The sequence below is a fragment of the Hibiscus syriacus genome, unplaced genomic scaffold (genome assembly GCF_006381635.1).
Source record: "Hibiscus syriacus cultivar Baekdansim isolate YM2019G1 unplaced genomic scaffold, ASM638163v2 tig00110247_pilon, whole genome shotgun sequence".
NCBI classification, from domain to species: Eukaryota; Viridiplantae; Streptophyta; class Magnoliopsida; order Malvales; family Malvaceae; genus Hibiscus; species Hibiscus syriacus.
In genome coordinates, this window is record NW_024062645.1 from 279,559 (window position 1) to 296,555 (window position 16,997).

General features: G+C 35.9%; 3 protein-coding genes and 1 pseudogene across 4 annotated transcripts; 2 read left to right on the forward strand and 2 right to left on the reverse strand.

The window, feature by feature from the left end:
• Nucleotides 1-881: 881 nt before the first annotated feature.
• Nucleotides 882-4,900, reverse strand: LOC120114819 (probable polygalacturonase). The gene is made up of 5 exons (XM_039135600.1): nucleotides 4,343-4,900; nucleotides 2,735-2,855; nucleotides 2,211-2,459; nucleotides 1,814-1,967; nucleotides 882-1,553 (listed from the first exon to the last, which is right to left on the reverse strand). Exons 1-5 carry the CDS (start codon nucleotides 4,790-4,792, stop codon nucleotides 1,028-1,030), a joined length of 1,500 nt encoding a protein of 499 aa, XP_038991531.1. The 5' UTR covers nucleotides 4,793-4,900; the 3' UTR covers nucleotides 882-1,027.
• A 3,918-nt stretch (nucleotides 4,901-8,818) lies between these two features.
• LOC120114821 (photosystem I chlorophyll a/b-binding protein 6, chloroplastic-like) lies at nucleotides 8,819-10,428 on the forward strand. The gene is made up of 4 exons (XM_039135602.1): nucleotides 8,819-9,010; nucleotides 9,090-9,127; nucleotides 9,723-10,237; nucleotides 10,377-10,428. The coding sequence occupies exons 1-3, from the start codon at nucleotides 8,997-8,999 to the stop codon at nucleotides 10,157-10,159; spliced, it is 489 nt and encodes a 162-aa protein (XP_038991533.1). The 5' UTR covers nucleotides 8,819-8,996; the 3' UTR covers nucleotides 10,160-10,237; nucleotides 10,377-10,428.
• Nucleotides 10,429-11,458: 1,030 nt separating this feature from the next.
• On the forward strand, nucleotides 11,459-13,503 carry LOC120114779 (annotated as a pseudogene).
• Nucleotides 13,504-14,268: 765 nt separating this feature from the next.
• On the reverse strand, nucleotides 14,269-16,863 carry LOC120114822 (sm-like protein LSM1B). Of its 2 annotated transcripts, XR_005515428.1 has the most exons (6): nucleotides 16,701-16,863; nucleotides 15,486-15,554; nucleotides 15,265-15,380; nucleotides 15,105-15,167; nucleotides 14,651-14,823; nucleotides 14,269-14,605 (listed from the first exon to the last, which is right to left on the reverse strand). XR_005515428.1 is itself a non-coding variant. In XM_039135603.1 (5 exons), exons 1-5 carry the CDS (start codon nucleotides 16,759-16,761, stop codon nucleotides 14,746-14,748), a joined length of 387 nt encoding a protein of 128 aa, XP_038991534.1. In that variant the 5' UTR covers nucleotides 16,762-16,863; the 3' UTR covers nucleotides 14,269-14,745. The 2 variants fall into 2 exon arrangements, 1 of the variants encoding a protein (XP_038991534.1); XM_039135603.1 differs by having other exon boundaries at nucleotides 14,269-14,823.
• Nucleotides 16,864-16,997: the final 134 nt, after the last annotated feature.

Sequence of the window (16,997 nt, forward strand, 5' to 3'; positions counted from 1 at the left end):
GGTTGACTATGAAGTTCTACTTGATAACAAGACGTGGTCTTTAGTTGAGTTGCCTCCGAGGTCACAAACATGTTGGTTGTAATTGGTTACAGCGAATGAGACAGTAACTCGTTATATTGTTCGATCATGACATGTTCGTTAAACTCGGTTCATTTATAATCCTACGGCGGCTCTAGACAACGCTGTCATCCAACAGTCTTAAATAATATCATCTCAAGACACGAACAAAACTAACCACGTACAATACATGTAGAAAATCTAAAATGTAAAACAGTAGAAGCTGGCAATGGCAATAGAAGCATCCCATTAGTTAGTGGTAGTACATGTGCTACCAGTAAATACTACCCAGCAAGCAAATTGACACAAGAGACAAATTAAGTTTTGAGAAAAAAAAATGAAAGTTTAGGTACAACTGATAGTTTAGGTACTAAACGCGTTAAGTTTATAGCGACGGGTACTGGAATGAACAAAAACTAAACGTTAGGTGTGGTTTTACAAAAACTAAAAGTTTAGGTACTAAAACGGACCAAAACTGATAGTTTAGGTATTAAATGCATCATTTACCCTTTTAATCTAAACCACTTTTTAGTTTCAATATTTTATTGAGGTTTAATTATAATTTCAATCCTTTAATAATGTTAAACTTTGAATTTATTTTCTATATTTTAACTTAACGTAACTTGATTTATTGAAATATTATTAATTAATTCAAATTGTTAACACCGTTAATTATTTTTATTAATTTAATGAGTGTTTTAAATATTCAATTTACGTGTAAAAGGAATCCACGTAAGTACTTTAACAAAATTGAACCTACCAATAATATTATAAAAGTAGAATTTTAAAATACTACAGGGACCAAAATAATAATTTGGCCTTTCATTAAGCTGATGAAAATGTATAAACTACTAGATAATTTTCCCTACATAATTCTATGAATCAAAGCCCATGCATTTCTCCAATCTTGTTTCACCTTTGAGCTTCGATCCCGGAAAGAATGGCCGGCTGCCGGCGAGCTGATGTCTTGTCATATGTCATAATCTACATCGGTTACGTTCCGGGCTGCAGAACGTTTCACGAGTTGCCCCTCTTCGTTGTATATGTCGAGGTTTTCGCAAGGAACGGGGAAGATGGTGCCGATTACGCGGCCTTGAACAAAGCCACACTGGAATATGTGCTTCTTCTTATACGTTAACCCGACGGACATATCCCTAAACGTCACGTTTCTTATAGGAATATCTTTACTACCATGTATACGAACGGGAACACGGACTCCTTGACCGCGTATCCCTGTGAAGCTTATGTCCTTAACTATCGGGAGGGCTTTTGGGTTGAAATCACCATCAGGGTGCTCGTTGTAGTCTGTCTTCATAATGATTCCAACTCGGACATTATCGAATGTTAGATTTCGGTAGGTTATGTCTCTAATGTATCCACCTCTTCCAGCAGCAGTCTTGATTCGAACCGCACGGCGAGAACTCCAGACAAGGAGGTTCTCTACAGTGACATTGGATACCCCACCTGACATCTCACTGCCGATTGATATGCCAGCACTGTCGTATAGTTAAGCAAAGACAGAATTCAGTTAGTATCTTAACGTCGGTATGCAACGGTAAACATTCAAAAACACCAGTGTTCGACAGAACAGGAAGAAAACATGAATAGTTCAGATCTCGAAACTTCAAAGATTTGCCAGAGAACGCATTTGCATGAAAAGTTCGGAAAATATGTGATATGCATGCATGAATTCGACAAGCCGGCTTGGTCAGATGGTTAATGACATAAAATGTTCAGTAAGTTCAAGAAACTTCACCTAACCATAGAGCGTACAACGAGGTTTCGGACGAGAATGTTTCTTGAAGGTCGTTCGTAAGCTATGCCATATTGATCCCACCCACTCTTTATTGCAATTGCATCATCTCCAACGCTTATGTAGCAATCTTCGATTACTACATCCGTGCACGAATCTGTTTACAACAAACGGTTTTCAATTAGTCGCATTCCGAACGAATTAATCTTTCCTCTCAGCACAGATTTGAGCCAGCCAGTGTAACATAATGTTCGATCAAAGAGGCTTATACAACAAGAAATTTCATGTACGCGCTAGAAAACCCTCCGACCCATCTCGAACAAACCTTTCTAAACAACTACTCATAGCATGAATAAGAATCGTGCAGGGAGCCTTAGCTACTGTAAGATCTTATACTTACCAGGATCGATTCCATCGGTGTTTGGGGCTCCATATATAGGAGCCAGGATGGTAACGTTCCTGACTGTTACGTTCTTGCAATCATACGGATGAAAAGTCCAAAAGGGAGAATCGCGTAACGTTATATTAGCGATTACGATGTCACTAGACCACATAATCTGCACAAGTGGACCCCTGGTGTGGTCGAGTAGCTGTTGACGATACTTCTTCCACCATGATTGACCCTGTCCGTTTATGGTACCGTTATGCCCTGTTCAATTGTAGAAACAAGAGAAAAATCAGACTCCGTCAACAACGATAGCTCATTCAGAAGAAACTTATCAATGTTTGTTTATCATAATCATACAATGATTCCGGTAACGGAGAATCTGCTGTTAGTTCACCGTCATTCTTTTTACCAAATACCACACAGAGACTAGTAAATTCGGAATCGTAGAATACTTGTGAAGAAAACACCACCATTTGGGAAGAAAATATCAGGGAAATGACTTAAAAAACATATATTAGAGCTCACACGTAACTAACCGGTTATAACAACATCTTTGAGGTTTTGACCGTGGATTAAACTCCCATACCGAGATCCGTGATGCTCTCTTCCGTGCCCGTATGAGGGCAATGGAGGCATTAATGGCCATTGCTTCTCATCCTGTACATATCATAAATGAGAATATATCCACAACGCAATAGACACTCAAAATGTCATAAACATCCATAAGGTGAAACCACCAGAATCCAAAGCCTTAAATCGAAAAGGCCAAAAAACTAACCACAACGACGAAAAATTACTTAATGACTAAAACATAAACTAATATCACTATACTAGAAAAATGTGGAAGACGGAAATTGGAAAAATCGCTACGAGTTTTCCCGATTATATGGCTATCATATATGTTTACACTAATTATATAAGACCCCTCCATCACCATTCGAGCCTATGACAATTAACAATGTTAAACTACAAGCTTGAAAACTCAATCACTGTCTTTACCAATAATTCAATTTCATCGCCAAATTTACACACACTTATCGATCCATGAGCTCGACTAACTTCAGCGACGAGAGGTTACCTAATGACTATAACTTAAACTAACATATCATTATACTAGCATAATTTGGAAGATGGAAATTGGTGAAATCACTACGATTTCTCCCGATTATATGACCATCATACATGTTTACACTAACTATATAAGACCCCTCCATCACCATTCCCAACCTATGACAACTAACAATGTTCAACTACAAGTTTGAAAACTCAATCACTGTCTAGACCAATCATTTGATTTCATTGCCAAATTTACTCGCACTTATCGATCCATGAGCTCAATTAACTTCAACGACGAGAAATTACCTAATGACTAAAACATAAACTAACAGCATTATACTAGCACAATGTGGAAGATGAAAATCAGTAAAATCACTACAAGTTCTCCCGATTATATGACCGTCATACATGTTTACACTAATTATAAAAGGCCCCTCCGTCACCATTCACAACCTATGACAACGAACAATGTTAAACTACAAGTTTGAAAACTCGATCACTATCTTGACCAATCATTTGATTTCATCGCCAAATTTACACACTTACTGATCCATGAGCTCGATTAACTTCAACGACGAGAAATTACCTAATGACTCGAACATCATTATACTAGCAACATGTGGAAGATGAAAATCGGTAAAATCAGTATAAGTTCTCCCGATTATATGACCACTGTACATGTTTACACTAATTATATAAGAGTATAAGACCCCTCCATCACCATTCACAACCTCTGAGGCTATGACAGCTAACAATGTTAAACTACAAGTTTGAAAACTCGGTCGCTGTCTTGACTAATCATTCAATATCATTGCCAAATTTGAACACACTTATCGATCCATAAGCTCGACTAACATCAACTATGAGAAGTTACCCAATGACTAGAACATAAACTAGCATAATTTGGAAGTTAGAAATTGGTACAATGACTATGAATTCCCTTGATTATATGATCATCATACATGCTTACACTGATCATAAGACCCCAACATCACCATTCATAGCCAATAACAACTGAAAATGTGGAAATTTAAACATACTTAAGATTGCATGAATTCAACATAAAGGATAATTTCGAAAGACCAAACCTGGATACCAAGAATCTCAGCATCCTCAGCTAGGAACAAAGTCATACGACTAGTGAGATTAAACGGCGCCGTAAGCCACTTCCCAGGCGGCACATTGAGCTGCCCACCACCTCTCTCCCAAAGCTTCGAGATCACCGACACGGCGGTTTCAAACGCCTCCGTATTCACCGTCACCCCATCGCCTACACCGCCGAAATCGGTCAAATTAAACGCGAGAGCCCGCATCTTCGGCACGGGCCGACCGGACCACGGTTTCCCACTCAAGGAAAGCCCCGGCTCGACAACAACATTTCGTTGCCACAAAAAAAAGGAACAGAAAGCCACGATCCAGAGGACAGTAAGTAAATTCCGATGCGAAGAGATGAATGTCGCCACCCATCTCTTAAGCTCCACCCTTTTTCGCTGCAACTGAAACCTCCCGACCGGAAAAAATGGCTCCACCATTTTCATGAAACAAGATGGGTCTGGTTTTGCGACATGGACAAAGGATCTTCCTCTGTTACAAGCAAAAGGGTGTCCGTTTTTTTTAGAGATGATCTTTGTGGAGTAAAAACGCAAAAAGGAACCTTTTTTTAGAGATATCTTTGGGGTTTTTTTCTTTCTTTTTTTTTTGGTAAACTACATTAATTAAGTGATCAATGAAGTTAATATTACGATAAAGTATAGTAATGGTCACTGAACATTTTTGAAGCTTGCATTTAGGTCCTTTAATTTTTAAAAATTGCAATACAGTCCCCTAATATTTATTCTATTTGCAATATAGTCCTCCAACTTAAATCAATGTTAGAAAAATAGGGTAAATTATATAAACGGTCATTGAACTTTTCAGGCACTTGAATTTAGGTCCCCAACTTTTAAAACTTGCAAAACAGTCTCCTAATAATTTTATTTTCTTATTAAATATAGATGTATAGAAAATATAAATGATTCAATTTATATTTAAATGTATAAATCATTTATATTTTTGATATATTTTATTTTTCTTGTATAAACTAGTATTTAAAATATGTTTATATTTTAATCAAAATATTTCAATATACGAATAAAAATATATTTATATAAATGTATATTTATATTTAGATGTATAAATAAAAAATATATATATTCATATATTAATGTATGAATCATTTATATTTTTTGAATATTTTATTTTTAATAAGAAATTAAAATTATTAATTATATTAGAAATACTCAACTTAAGATTATATATATTAATCATGAATTATAAATATGAAAAATATAATTATTAAATTTAGTTTAAAAATATATAAATCTTAAATTTATTCTTTTAAAATATTGTATCAACTAATATTTAAAAAATATATTAAATCTATCAAATAATTTATCAAATATAATATTTTTTATTGTAAAAAAATATAATATTTTCCCATCATTTATTGCTTTCAAATTTTTTGCCGAAATTCAAATCTCATTATTTCCATTTTCCATTATATTCTTTTTTTTATGGCATTGGTCATACTATTAGTATATGTATTATTGTATATCTCTTAATACAAACGATGGTGTTAGCTTAGTGGCTCCACCCTGTATCTTTCATTTGCGTGACTCAGGTTTGAGTTTGCCCAAGACCCAAATTTTACTTCTTTGTAACTTAATTTTCTTCTAATTAGGTGGTGACATGTGTCACCAATAACATATATCATGATCATGTGTTAACACATGTCAGATCCTGGTTAAATGATTAATTTATTAAATTTTATTTAATTTAGGACCAAATTGATAGCATATATAAATAATTAGGTGGTGACATGTGTCACCAATGACACGTGTCATGATCATGTGCTAACACATGTCAGATCCTAATTAAATGATTAATTTATTAAATTCTATTTAATTTAGGACCAAATTGATTATATAAATAATAAAGACTGAATGTATAATAATGTCAATTCCTTTTAACTGCCACTTCATCATTTGTATCAATTGGTAACAACTAGTGGCTTAGTTGAAACAGTTAAATAATTATGTTGTATGATTGATAAATTTAAAAGATCGATGACAAAAGTAAAAAGGGCTAGATAGTTAAGTTGTCAACCTAGTAGTTTACACTTTTATTTATACGTCAAAATAACATTTTATAAATTTAAAATTTGAATTATTTTCAACCTCTTTTATATCCTAACTACTTTTTTTAATTAAAAAAATTTATTCAACAGATAAGAATTATACTATTATATTTATATAAAAAATACGTATCACATGAAATAAGATGAAATTAAATAATAATAAATCTGACATAATTGAATTTAATTGAATTATTTTGGAATTTAGGGTTTAGAATGAAATTGAATTACTTTGGAAATTGGGGTTTAGAATGAAATTGAGGACTGTTTTGCAAGTTTTAAAAGTTGGGGGACCTAAATTCAAGTGTCTTAAAAGTTCAATATCCTTTTATATAATTTACCTTAATTTCTAACGGTGGTTTAAGTTGGGGGACCATATTGCAAACGGAATAAATGTTGGGGGACTGTATTGCAAGTTTTAAAAGTTGAGGGACCTAAATGCAAGCTTCAGAAATGTTCAGTGACCATTACTATACTTTACCCTTAATATTATATGGAGTTTATTGTGGGACATATTTAATATACGATTAAATAAATGTGTTATTTATTTTATTATTATTTTTTTAATAAAATCGGTAAAAATTTATCTAAAACATTATTATTTCTATCTAAAATATTAATATTTTTTAATATTTTCGGTAAAGTGCCTAATAATAATAAAATCGATAGAAAAATAATAATATTTTAGATAACGCTTTACTAGATATGTTAACAAAACATGTAAAGCGCCCAATAATAATAAATAGATAAAAATAATAATATTTTAAGTAATTTTTATCGGTTTTGTTAAAAAAATAATAATAAATCTGATAGCGTATTTCTTTAACCGTATATTAAGGTTGCTGCTTATAGTTTTATAACAAGTGGATCATTTGATCTATTTTAATTTTCACTTAAAAATCAATTAAAAGGTACGAATTTAATCATTTGAGTGGTTAAAGGGTGATTGTTTTTCCTTAAAATCTCGAATTCGAGTTACTACATAGTATTTGAGCTTCGTTATTAAATAAATAATTGAGAATCTTTAAAATAAATACTATCATTGTAATTATGTAGATTAATAAAAAAAATCAATTAAAGGAACACTACTTACAAATAATTGAAATTATTTTAATAACATGGCAAATTATGAGTTTAGTATTTAAACTAATAATTTTGGTCCATTTTAATATCTAATTTTTTTATTTTTATTATATTTAAGATTTGGTTTCTTTTTTATTTTAGTATCTTCTTCAAAATTTAACGTTAAATTTTAGAGAGAAAAAATGAAAGTTTAGGTACTAAAATGGACTAAAATTGATAATTTAGGTATTAAGCATGATAAGCTTAACGAAAAGTATTAAAATTAAATGAAAAATAAACATTAGATATGATTTTAAAAAATTGAAAGTTTAGGTACTAAAATTGATAATTTACCTAAAAATATGATTAACTTTACAATATCAAATTATTTTTGAAAATTTAGATTTAAGGTTTTTTTAAAAGATATAGTCGGATTAAATCCGATTCAAGTTTAAAATAAATAATACTCAATTTGAGATAATAATATAATTTAAAGATAATTGTAAAAACATTGCTCTATATTTTTCAATCAAATCCCTAATTTACTTAATTATATATACATATATCAAATAATCGAATTTTTGTCGAAAATACATCATAGACCTTTTTTTTAATTCAATATGACCATCATTTTTTTCAATGTGACCATTTGACCAACGTTTTTTGTTGTTTGATGGTGCTGACGTGGAAACTTAAGTGTTGACGTGGTGTTTCACATACTGGCTTGACAATCCATTTGTCATGTTAAAGTTACTGATTTAGCCCGTCTACCACATTATCAACTATCGCGGACTGTCATGTCACACTGTAGACCATCATGTTAGCACCATAACGATCAACGACGAAAAATATTAGTTAAAATGTCACATTAAACTTATTTTTCAAGTTAAAGAATCACATTAAAAGAAAAAATAATACAAATATAATATTGATTTTTTTTTAAATACATGGATATATGATGTCTTTGTACCCAAATTTTTACTATCCTTGGACCTTGCCCAAACATTTATGAACCAGAACCAATACACAAAACTCCCCACCTTTACACGTGTAAACCAGTGATTGGCCACCTCAGACAACCTATCATCATTTTCCCCAAGCGTCTCCACATATTGTCCAACCAGATAAGAAGAAACTCCATAGGAACATATCTTTGTGTTCCGTCTCATCTCATGCACATGGCCTTATCCCTATCTTCCTCTGCATGCTCAACGTTATCGGTACTCCGATACCAGAATCGACCTCGAAGGTTACTTCTGGGGACGAGTAACAACATCGTTTCTAGGGAGAACCGACACGAATGCGACCGTACCCTCCACCTTATGTTCAACCTTATCCGTACTTTGTTACGGGGTTAGACCTCGATGGTTACTTCTGGGACGAGTCACGACATCGTTATGAGGGAGAACCGACATGAATGCGACGAAAGGAGGAGTGTCGAGTGTGTGTGTGTGTGAACCACTTCCTCCGGATAGGCCCTTGTGGTTCCCCGGTAGCTCTCCTCCCGAATGCTGGATGGCAGGTAAAGTATAGTATCCGTTACCATTAGTTGAGTTGATACACGTTCCATCATGGCATACGATTTGCCCTTTTTGTTGTAGCCTTCCCGGAGATTTTGGCTTCGACCCACTCGGATTAGGTATCTAACATAACCACTTTGTGAATTTTTTGTTTTTTAGGCAAAAAAAAATATCGCAGGTCCTTGTACTTTTAAAAATAATCAATGCGACCTTCGTATTATTTTTTCTTTCAATGTGACCCTCCAACTTGAAAAATAAATCCAATATTATCTTTTGACCAACGTTTTTCGTCGTTGATCGTTACGGTGCTGACGTGGTAATTCACAGTGATGATATGGCAATCCACGGTGCTGACGTGGCATTCCACAATGGTTGATGACATAGCAAATGGCCTAAATTAGTAACTCAAACATGACAAATAGACTACCACGTCAATACGGTGTACTACCACGTTAGTACCGTAACGGTCAACGACAAAAAATATTGATCAAAAGACCACATTAAATTTATTTTCTGAATTAGATGATCATATTGAGAGAGAGAAAATATGAGGGCATTGATTTTTTTTTTTCAAAAATACAAAGACCTGGATATCCTTTTGTCTTTTTATTTATTTATTTTTCATTGATGAAATGATGGTTCATGGTAGGGTTTGAAAGAATTTTACGTTATCAATGTGATTATATTTATTCCCTAACATAAAATCATTATTAGGTTTCGATCCGAAAACACTAAAATGGTTCGCACAAGCCGAGCTAATGCATGCGAGGTGGGCGATGCTAGCGGTGTCCGGTATCCTCATACCCGCACTCCTTGAATCGCTCGGTTTCATCGACAACTTCTCGTGGTTCGATGCCAGTGACCGAAACTACTTCACGGATCCCACGACCTTGTTTGTGGTTCAAATGGCACTGATGGGATGGGTCGAAGGCCGAAGGTGGGCCGACATGCTGAAGCCCGAGAGTGTCAACATCGACCCCAAACTTTCCAACAGGAAGAACCCGACTCCCGACGTCAGTTACCCCAGCGGATTATGGTTCGACCCGTTTATGTGGGGACAAGGGTCGCCGGAGCCGGTGATGGTGTTGAGGACTAAAGAGATTAAAAATGGCCGACTCGCTATGTTAGCGTTCGTCGGATTTTGCTTTTAAGCTGTGTACACCGGAGAAGACCCGATTGAGAACTTGTTGGCTCATGTTGTTGATCCTGGTCATTGCAATGTTTTCTCGGTAACGATTATCGATTTCGAATCGAATACGACATAATTTCAGTACGATTAAAACTCGAAATAATTTAAAATCAAAATAACTCGAATCTAAAATGATTTAAACTCGATTTAAAATTGACCCGGCTTATATGTGCTCGCAGGCTTTTGCAACACATTGATGTTCACTTGAGATTCGATTGCTGGCATTACAGGCAAATCAGCGGTATTGTTTGGTCAAATTGTTGTTCTAGTCCTTGTATTATACGCAACTTGATGATTTATCCTTTTACTTTGACAAAATTTAATGTTCTTACCAATATTCATGTTATGCGCTAAACCAGATCACTGATACAATTTACAAATTTTGTTTGTGTAAAATAAATCAGATATTCATGGTTAGACCAAAAAATATATTTGGTTTTCGTTTTCTTCAATTCCTTATATGTTGTCTAAAGTAAGGACTACTGTGAACAAAAAGTTCAAAGACCAAATTAAATATATATATCGAATTCAAGAAATAAAAGTTGTGTTTATGAGCTTGTGACTCAATTTCTGTTTGATCCAGGTTAAAAAGTTTAGGGTAAAGTATACAAATGGTCCTCCGACTATAAGATACTTCTTTATTGAATCCCTTGACTATTAAAAGTTACAAAATGATCCTCTGATTATAGGAAGTTGCTTTATTGAGTCCCTTGACTATTAAAAGTTATAAAATGGTCACTTGCCTATTCATTATGTTTGAAACTCGTCCTTTTCCATTAAAAGTTTAACGAACGCATGAGCTAAACGTTAACATGTTGACAGAGATATGATAATCATTTGAGATTATGAGATCAAATTTTATCATATCTCAACCAGCAGGTTAGCGTACAATTCAGACTACCATCAAAACTTTAATGAAAAAGGATGCGTTTGGAACATAAAGAATAATCGGGTGACCATTTTATGACTTTTAATAGTTGAGGAACTCAACAAAGCACCAGGTGACCATTTTGCGACTTTTAATTGTCAATGGACTCAAAAAGTAGTATCCTATAATTAAGGGATCTTTGTGAGACAAAATCTATATAATTTATTTATTTTTCTTATAACATGTTCTCATGTAATAATTTTGTCCGAACTTAACCAAAAACAGACATCAACGTTGTTTCCACCACCAGAATGTCTATTGTTAGAATGTCCACTAAAAGCCACCAACATAGCCAACCAAACTAAACAAACCTCACAACATAAACCCTTGCACATGATCGTCCCCCATAGCAAGGAGCTGCATCACCGGTATCGCTTTGAATCCGACCTTCTTTCGATCCCGTGTTCTAACTGTCCGGTTTCACCGATGTCCGCAGCTTTCGTTATCGGTTCACTTCTATCGACACTCGTCGCTTTTCTTTCGCTTTCCCCCACCCTTTGTTTCTCGCAATCCGATGCCGACTCCCTCCTTAAATTCAAGGACTCGTTGAAGAACAGAGATTCGAAGTTGAACAATTGGATCCCGGGATCGTCTCCTGGTCGCAAAAAATAGGATGGTGTTATGAGTCACCGTGGAGTTTTCTGTGGTCTTCATTTAACAAATTTTGGACTCGCGGGTTCAGTTAATGTAGAAGCTTTGATTAAACTTCGTCGTTTGAGGATTATCGGCCCGGTGAATAACACATTCACCGGGCTGATCCCGAGTTTAATAAACTCGGGGCTTTAAAGGCTATTTACTTATCCAAAAACAAGTTCACTGGCCCGATATCGGACGGTTATTTCGTTTCGATGCGGTCATTGAAGAAAGTGTGGCTGAATGAAAATAATTTCACTGGCAAAATCCCAAGCTCATTGATGCAACTACCCAACCTCGTGGAATTGCATTTAGAAGGGAATCATTTCTCCGGGGTAATCCCGGAGTTGATGTACCCGAACGTGACGAATTCGCTAAATTTATCTAGTAATAATCTGGACGGGAACATCCCGAAGAGTTTCTCGAAGTTCAACGCTTCGGCATTCGAAGGAAACGTCGGACTTTGCGGGACACAATTAAAGAGACGTTGTGTTCACCATTCTATTGCCGATAAATCGACTTCGCCTTCCACTGCCTCCATAATCGTCATCTCGGTAACTTTGGCGGCCATGTTCTTTTTCGTGATCGCCACCATTGCTTCAAATACGCAAGACGAAGGCGATGATTCGAGTGACCGAAATAGTTCTAGGGGATCTTCGAGGCATGTTCACGTCACACCAGGCTCGGCTCGACAAACATTACAAGAGTCAAGCGGGAAGAATAGTTTGAGCTTGAAGATCAAACGAGGATTGTCGCCAAGAGTAACAGCAAGAACGGGATGGATGATTTGACAATGGTGAATGGAGAAAAGGGTGTCTTCGGGTTGGAAGACTTGACGAGATATTGTGTGTTAGGCTCGGTGTATAAGGCCGAAATGGGAAACGGATTGGTCGTGGTGGTGAAGAGGATGAGGGAGATGACTAAGTTGGGGAAAGATGGATTCGGAGAGGAAATGAAACGATTCGGAGAATTCGAGCACCCGAATGTTTTGACGCCATTGGCATTCCATTATAGGAAAGAGGATAAGCTCATTGTTTCGGAATATATGCCTTGTGGTAGCTTGTCATACGCATTGCATGGTAACATCATCTTCATCTTTGGTAGCTTGTCTTACATTTTAAATATGTTCTACGTTAGATCGAACCGACATTTAAATACGATATTAACAACTCGTTTATAAGGCGAACAGGGATTGTTTCATGCTAGACTAAACTGGCAAAACCGTTTGAAGATCATCAAAGGAATTGCCAGAAGGCTCGATTACATCCACACACAGTTAGCAACCTACATTGTTCCCCATGGAAACCTCAAAAGGAGCAATATTCTTCTAACCCGAAACCCATGATCCATTGCTGAACGACTACGGCTTCCACCAGCTCATAAACTCCAACGACGTAGCGAAAGGATTGTTCGCTTACAGATCTCCAGAATGTCTTCAAAACCAACATGTCTCTCCTAAATCCGACTTCTATTGTCTCGGTATCGTCATCCTCGAGATCGTGACGGGCAAGTACCCTTCACTATATCTTAACAAAGTCGATGGTGGGATCGATATTGTGCAATGGGTGCAATCATCAATGTCGGAGAAACATGTCGGAGAGTTGATTGATCCCGGAATATTATCAAGCGGCCCAGCTTCAATCACTCAAATGGTCAAAATCATCGAAATCGGAGTTGCTTGTACTAAAAGTAATGAACGGCTAAATTTGAACAACGCTATTAGTGAGATTCAAGAGGTTAATTAAACTCTTTTGAGGCATAATCTCCTGTTTGATGCACATAAAAATTAGTTGAGATGGTGAATCTAGTTTTATTAGTTTGAGATTTTATCGAATTAAGTCGGGCAGAATGAAATTTGAGTCGAACAAATCTATTCGAACTAAAAAAATTTCAGTTGCATTTTAAACACGATAAAGCAAGTCCTATAAAATTTTCGTGGTATGAGGTCAACAAAACTGCCTCATGCTACGCATACTGCCTGCCTCATCAAGATCCTATCTCAAGAGGACCACATCTTCACAACATCGTCGGGACAAGAAATCGGTTGGGAACATAAAAGAACAGCTCCATTCATAGCAAAGGACATCAATACGGAACTTGGCATGTCGAGAAAAAGCTTGGAGCTCGATCGATGATACGAATTACCGGATGGACAATTCATAATATAGGAACATGCGGGTTTACGTGCCCTGAAATTTTGTTCGATCCAAGAAGGGTGGGAATGTTGTGCTTAGCGGGGGCACCACTTCACATGCCGGGCTGGCTGATAGGTTAGCTCATCGGCTCCTCTGGGAGTGGGGGTTAAGGTGTTTGCACCACCAGATAGGAAGGATAGTATTTGGGATCGTCAAGGCTCGGATATGGATTACTAAGGAAGAGTACATGGAATCTGGTTCATCTATTGTTCAGATGAAATGCTTTTGAGCAACAGAAAATACGGTTCTCACAGTTCTAAATTCTGTATTTCTTTATGCATCTTCGATCCTCGTAAAATCGAAAAGGAAATTTATATCTAATGATCATGAAACATAACTAAACATGTTACGAATATAATCGAAAGTGATAGTGCCATAACAAAATGCGGCGCCAAAGTAAATCTACAGCAATCTTGAACAGTTCTCTACTCAAATGAAATGTAAGATCCCAGAAAGGAAGTAGATAAACTTAAAATAAGGAGTAAAGACGTTTTCGGGTATAAATAGAACACTTCTAGAACCCTAAAACCCGTATTACACGTAGAGGAAATCATCTTACTTGCCTCTTAAGAGATGGGAAAAACGAACTTCCTCTCGCCAAGCTTTTTTAGCAGATATACAAGGTCTTCAGAATGGTTGAGAACTTTTACCCCTTCTTTTAACTTCCTCCTCCAATAACAGATATAATGCAAGAATCTTTCATGCTATCCCACCGTTGTTACAATTTTTGGGTCAAAATCGCACTAATATTTGCGAACATAGCATGAAACTCTATCGAACTGGCGGGATCCATTAATCGAAATCAAGAAACTCCATTCTTTTTCTCATGGAGCCCTTCAGATCTGTTGCTTCCCTTTCAGCTTTCTGAGCCTGGAAAAGGGTAAAGAAGCGAGTTATTCATATAGTAGAGGTAAATATTTAATGAAATCAATTAAGACTCGGTTAACACAACGGGGAGCTATGTGCATCTTGTTCGAAGTCTTTTATTAATCATCTCGAAATATCAAATTAATGCAGCTTTCTTAGCCAAATCTAGATGAAAAAGTAGGCATATACCGCAAGTAGCTAAATCTAGATGGGTTCTGTTGTATATATACATGAAACACGCACGAAAACATGCAATGAAATAAGAATCATGACAATGCCTTTACCCTTTTTATCTCAGCTTCCGACACAGCAGTCATATGTGGCGGAAGCTCCTCCTTTTCCAAGTCCTGTATAGCGAGTACCATTTCATAAGAAGAAATAACAACGTAAAACATTCCGCATTCAAACAAAAGAAAAAGGGTGTAAAAAGGATTGCAGGCATACCAGCTCTCCTATTAAGACAACATTCTCCCCACGGATTACATAGAGACCTAACGGGACATCACAGTACAAATTGCCAACAATAACCCGTTCGCAAGCTCCTTCTAGAACAACATTAGCTGTGGATGTTGGAGGATATAACATCAATGATCATAATTCAGCACACAATGAAACAATGAAAGCAGAAAAGAACTTAGGCAAGGAAAAATATGGTGACAAAATACCGAATTGATCAAAAGAACGTAGTAATCCCAAAAGCTTCCGGCCATCTCTCAGCAAGACAAGGAGTTTCTCTGCAAAATAGACAGCAAACATTAAATATTTATATCACAAGACAACTTTTCCGGCAAACGAATTACAGAAAATTTATCGTTACAACTTACAATATAACAGGACACCCTCTAGGACACAAAAATAAAAATGATGGGAGCTAAATAACTGCAATAAAAAGCATTCAATGATTCCGGTAATATAGACAACAGGGCTAGATGCATAGTTCATGCTAATAAACTTTATCTCCAAGACACGGTACGTAAGAGATTAGCATGATTCAACTACAAAAATATATTTAGCATAAATTTTTTATTGTGACAAGGCATGGCCAAATTTCAGCCAATGTATCAAGATCGTAACTTTCACTCTATGTTCTGCAACCAATTTAAACACGAAATTTTATGAAATCCACGCTGAGGACTTGTGCATCCTCAATGTCTTTCTCACAAAATCAATCGAAGAGCCTCTAAAGATTGGAAAATTAACCAACATCGGTAAGGAGATCGATGCCCCTTAAACAAGGTCTTGAATTCCAGCTTTGTGGGTGGAAAAATAGTGCTGGGAATGCTTTCCTCCCAAAATGAGGTCCCCGAACCCAACGCCGGACTTAGTAAGGGGACGCTTCCAGCTACGGGACACCAGGGTCTCAGACCAAAACAAAATTTGTGAAACAAACTAAAGAAGCCTCTTTTCATCTAACACTGCCTATCTTCCAATCCAACAAGAAACAAATTGGACATGCAATACAATAACAGCCAGGGATTTAAATAGTGGTGTCCACTATCGGAATAGTGGCTACAATACAGCGGTAAGGTTGTCCTCTGAATCCATTATTGCATGACCTTGATACACGCAATGACCACAATAACATTTGTTATATCCACAACCACCATAATCGCAAATGCAAACAAAAACACCGCTGTAACCACGATTTAAATCCCTGATAACAGTTGCTCCCAATTCTTACAGAAAATCGAAATGACTAAAAACAAACAAGCAAACCAAGAACTTGAAAAGAACCCAATACGGTATACAAACAGGAATCAACTGAATCAAACAGTATCATAAGACCCAAATCAAAGCAAAACTGAGAAAATTCAAAAGATTGCAAACAAAAAAGGAATTCCAATTGCATTGGCTTATCTACAAGGAAAAAGAGAGATTACTGTCGAGATAAGTTGCAAGAGAAGTGGAGAGAAAGATATCATCAGGGCCAGCCCAAGACATTGAAAATCAGTCCTCTTTCAAAACTTTTTAATCACAATTCTAAACAAATGGCATTGGCTTCCCAAACAAACCCAAAAATCAAATATTTTCAAAGTTGATCTCCCAAAAAGGATACACCCAGAAGAGATCAGCACCAAAGATATAAAAACCCTAAATTTATTGACCAAATTATAGGGAGATTTTATGAGGAAAAGGAGAGAGTTTCGCTTTAGGTTAAAAAGCATAAAGCTTTGGTG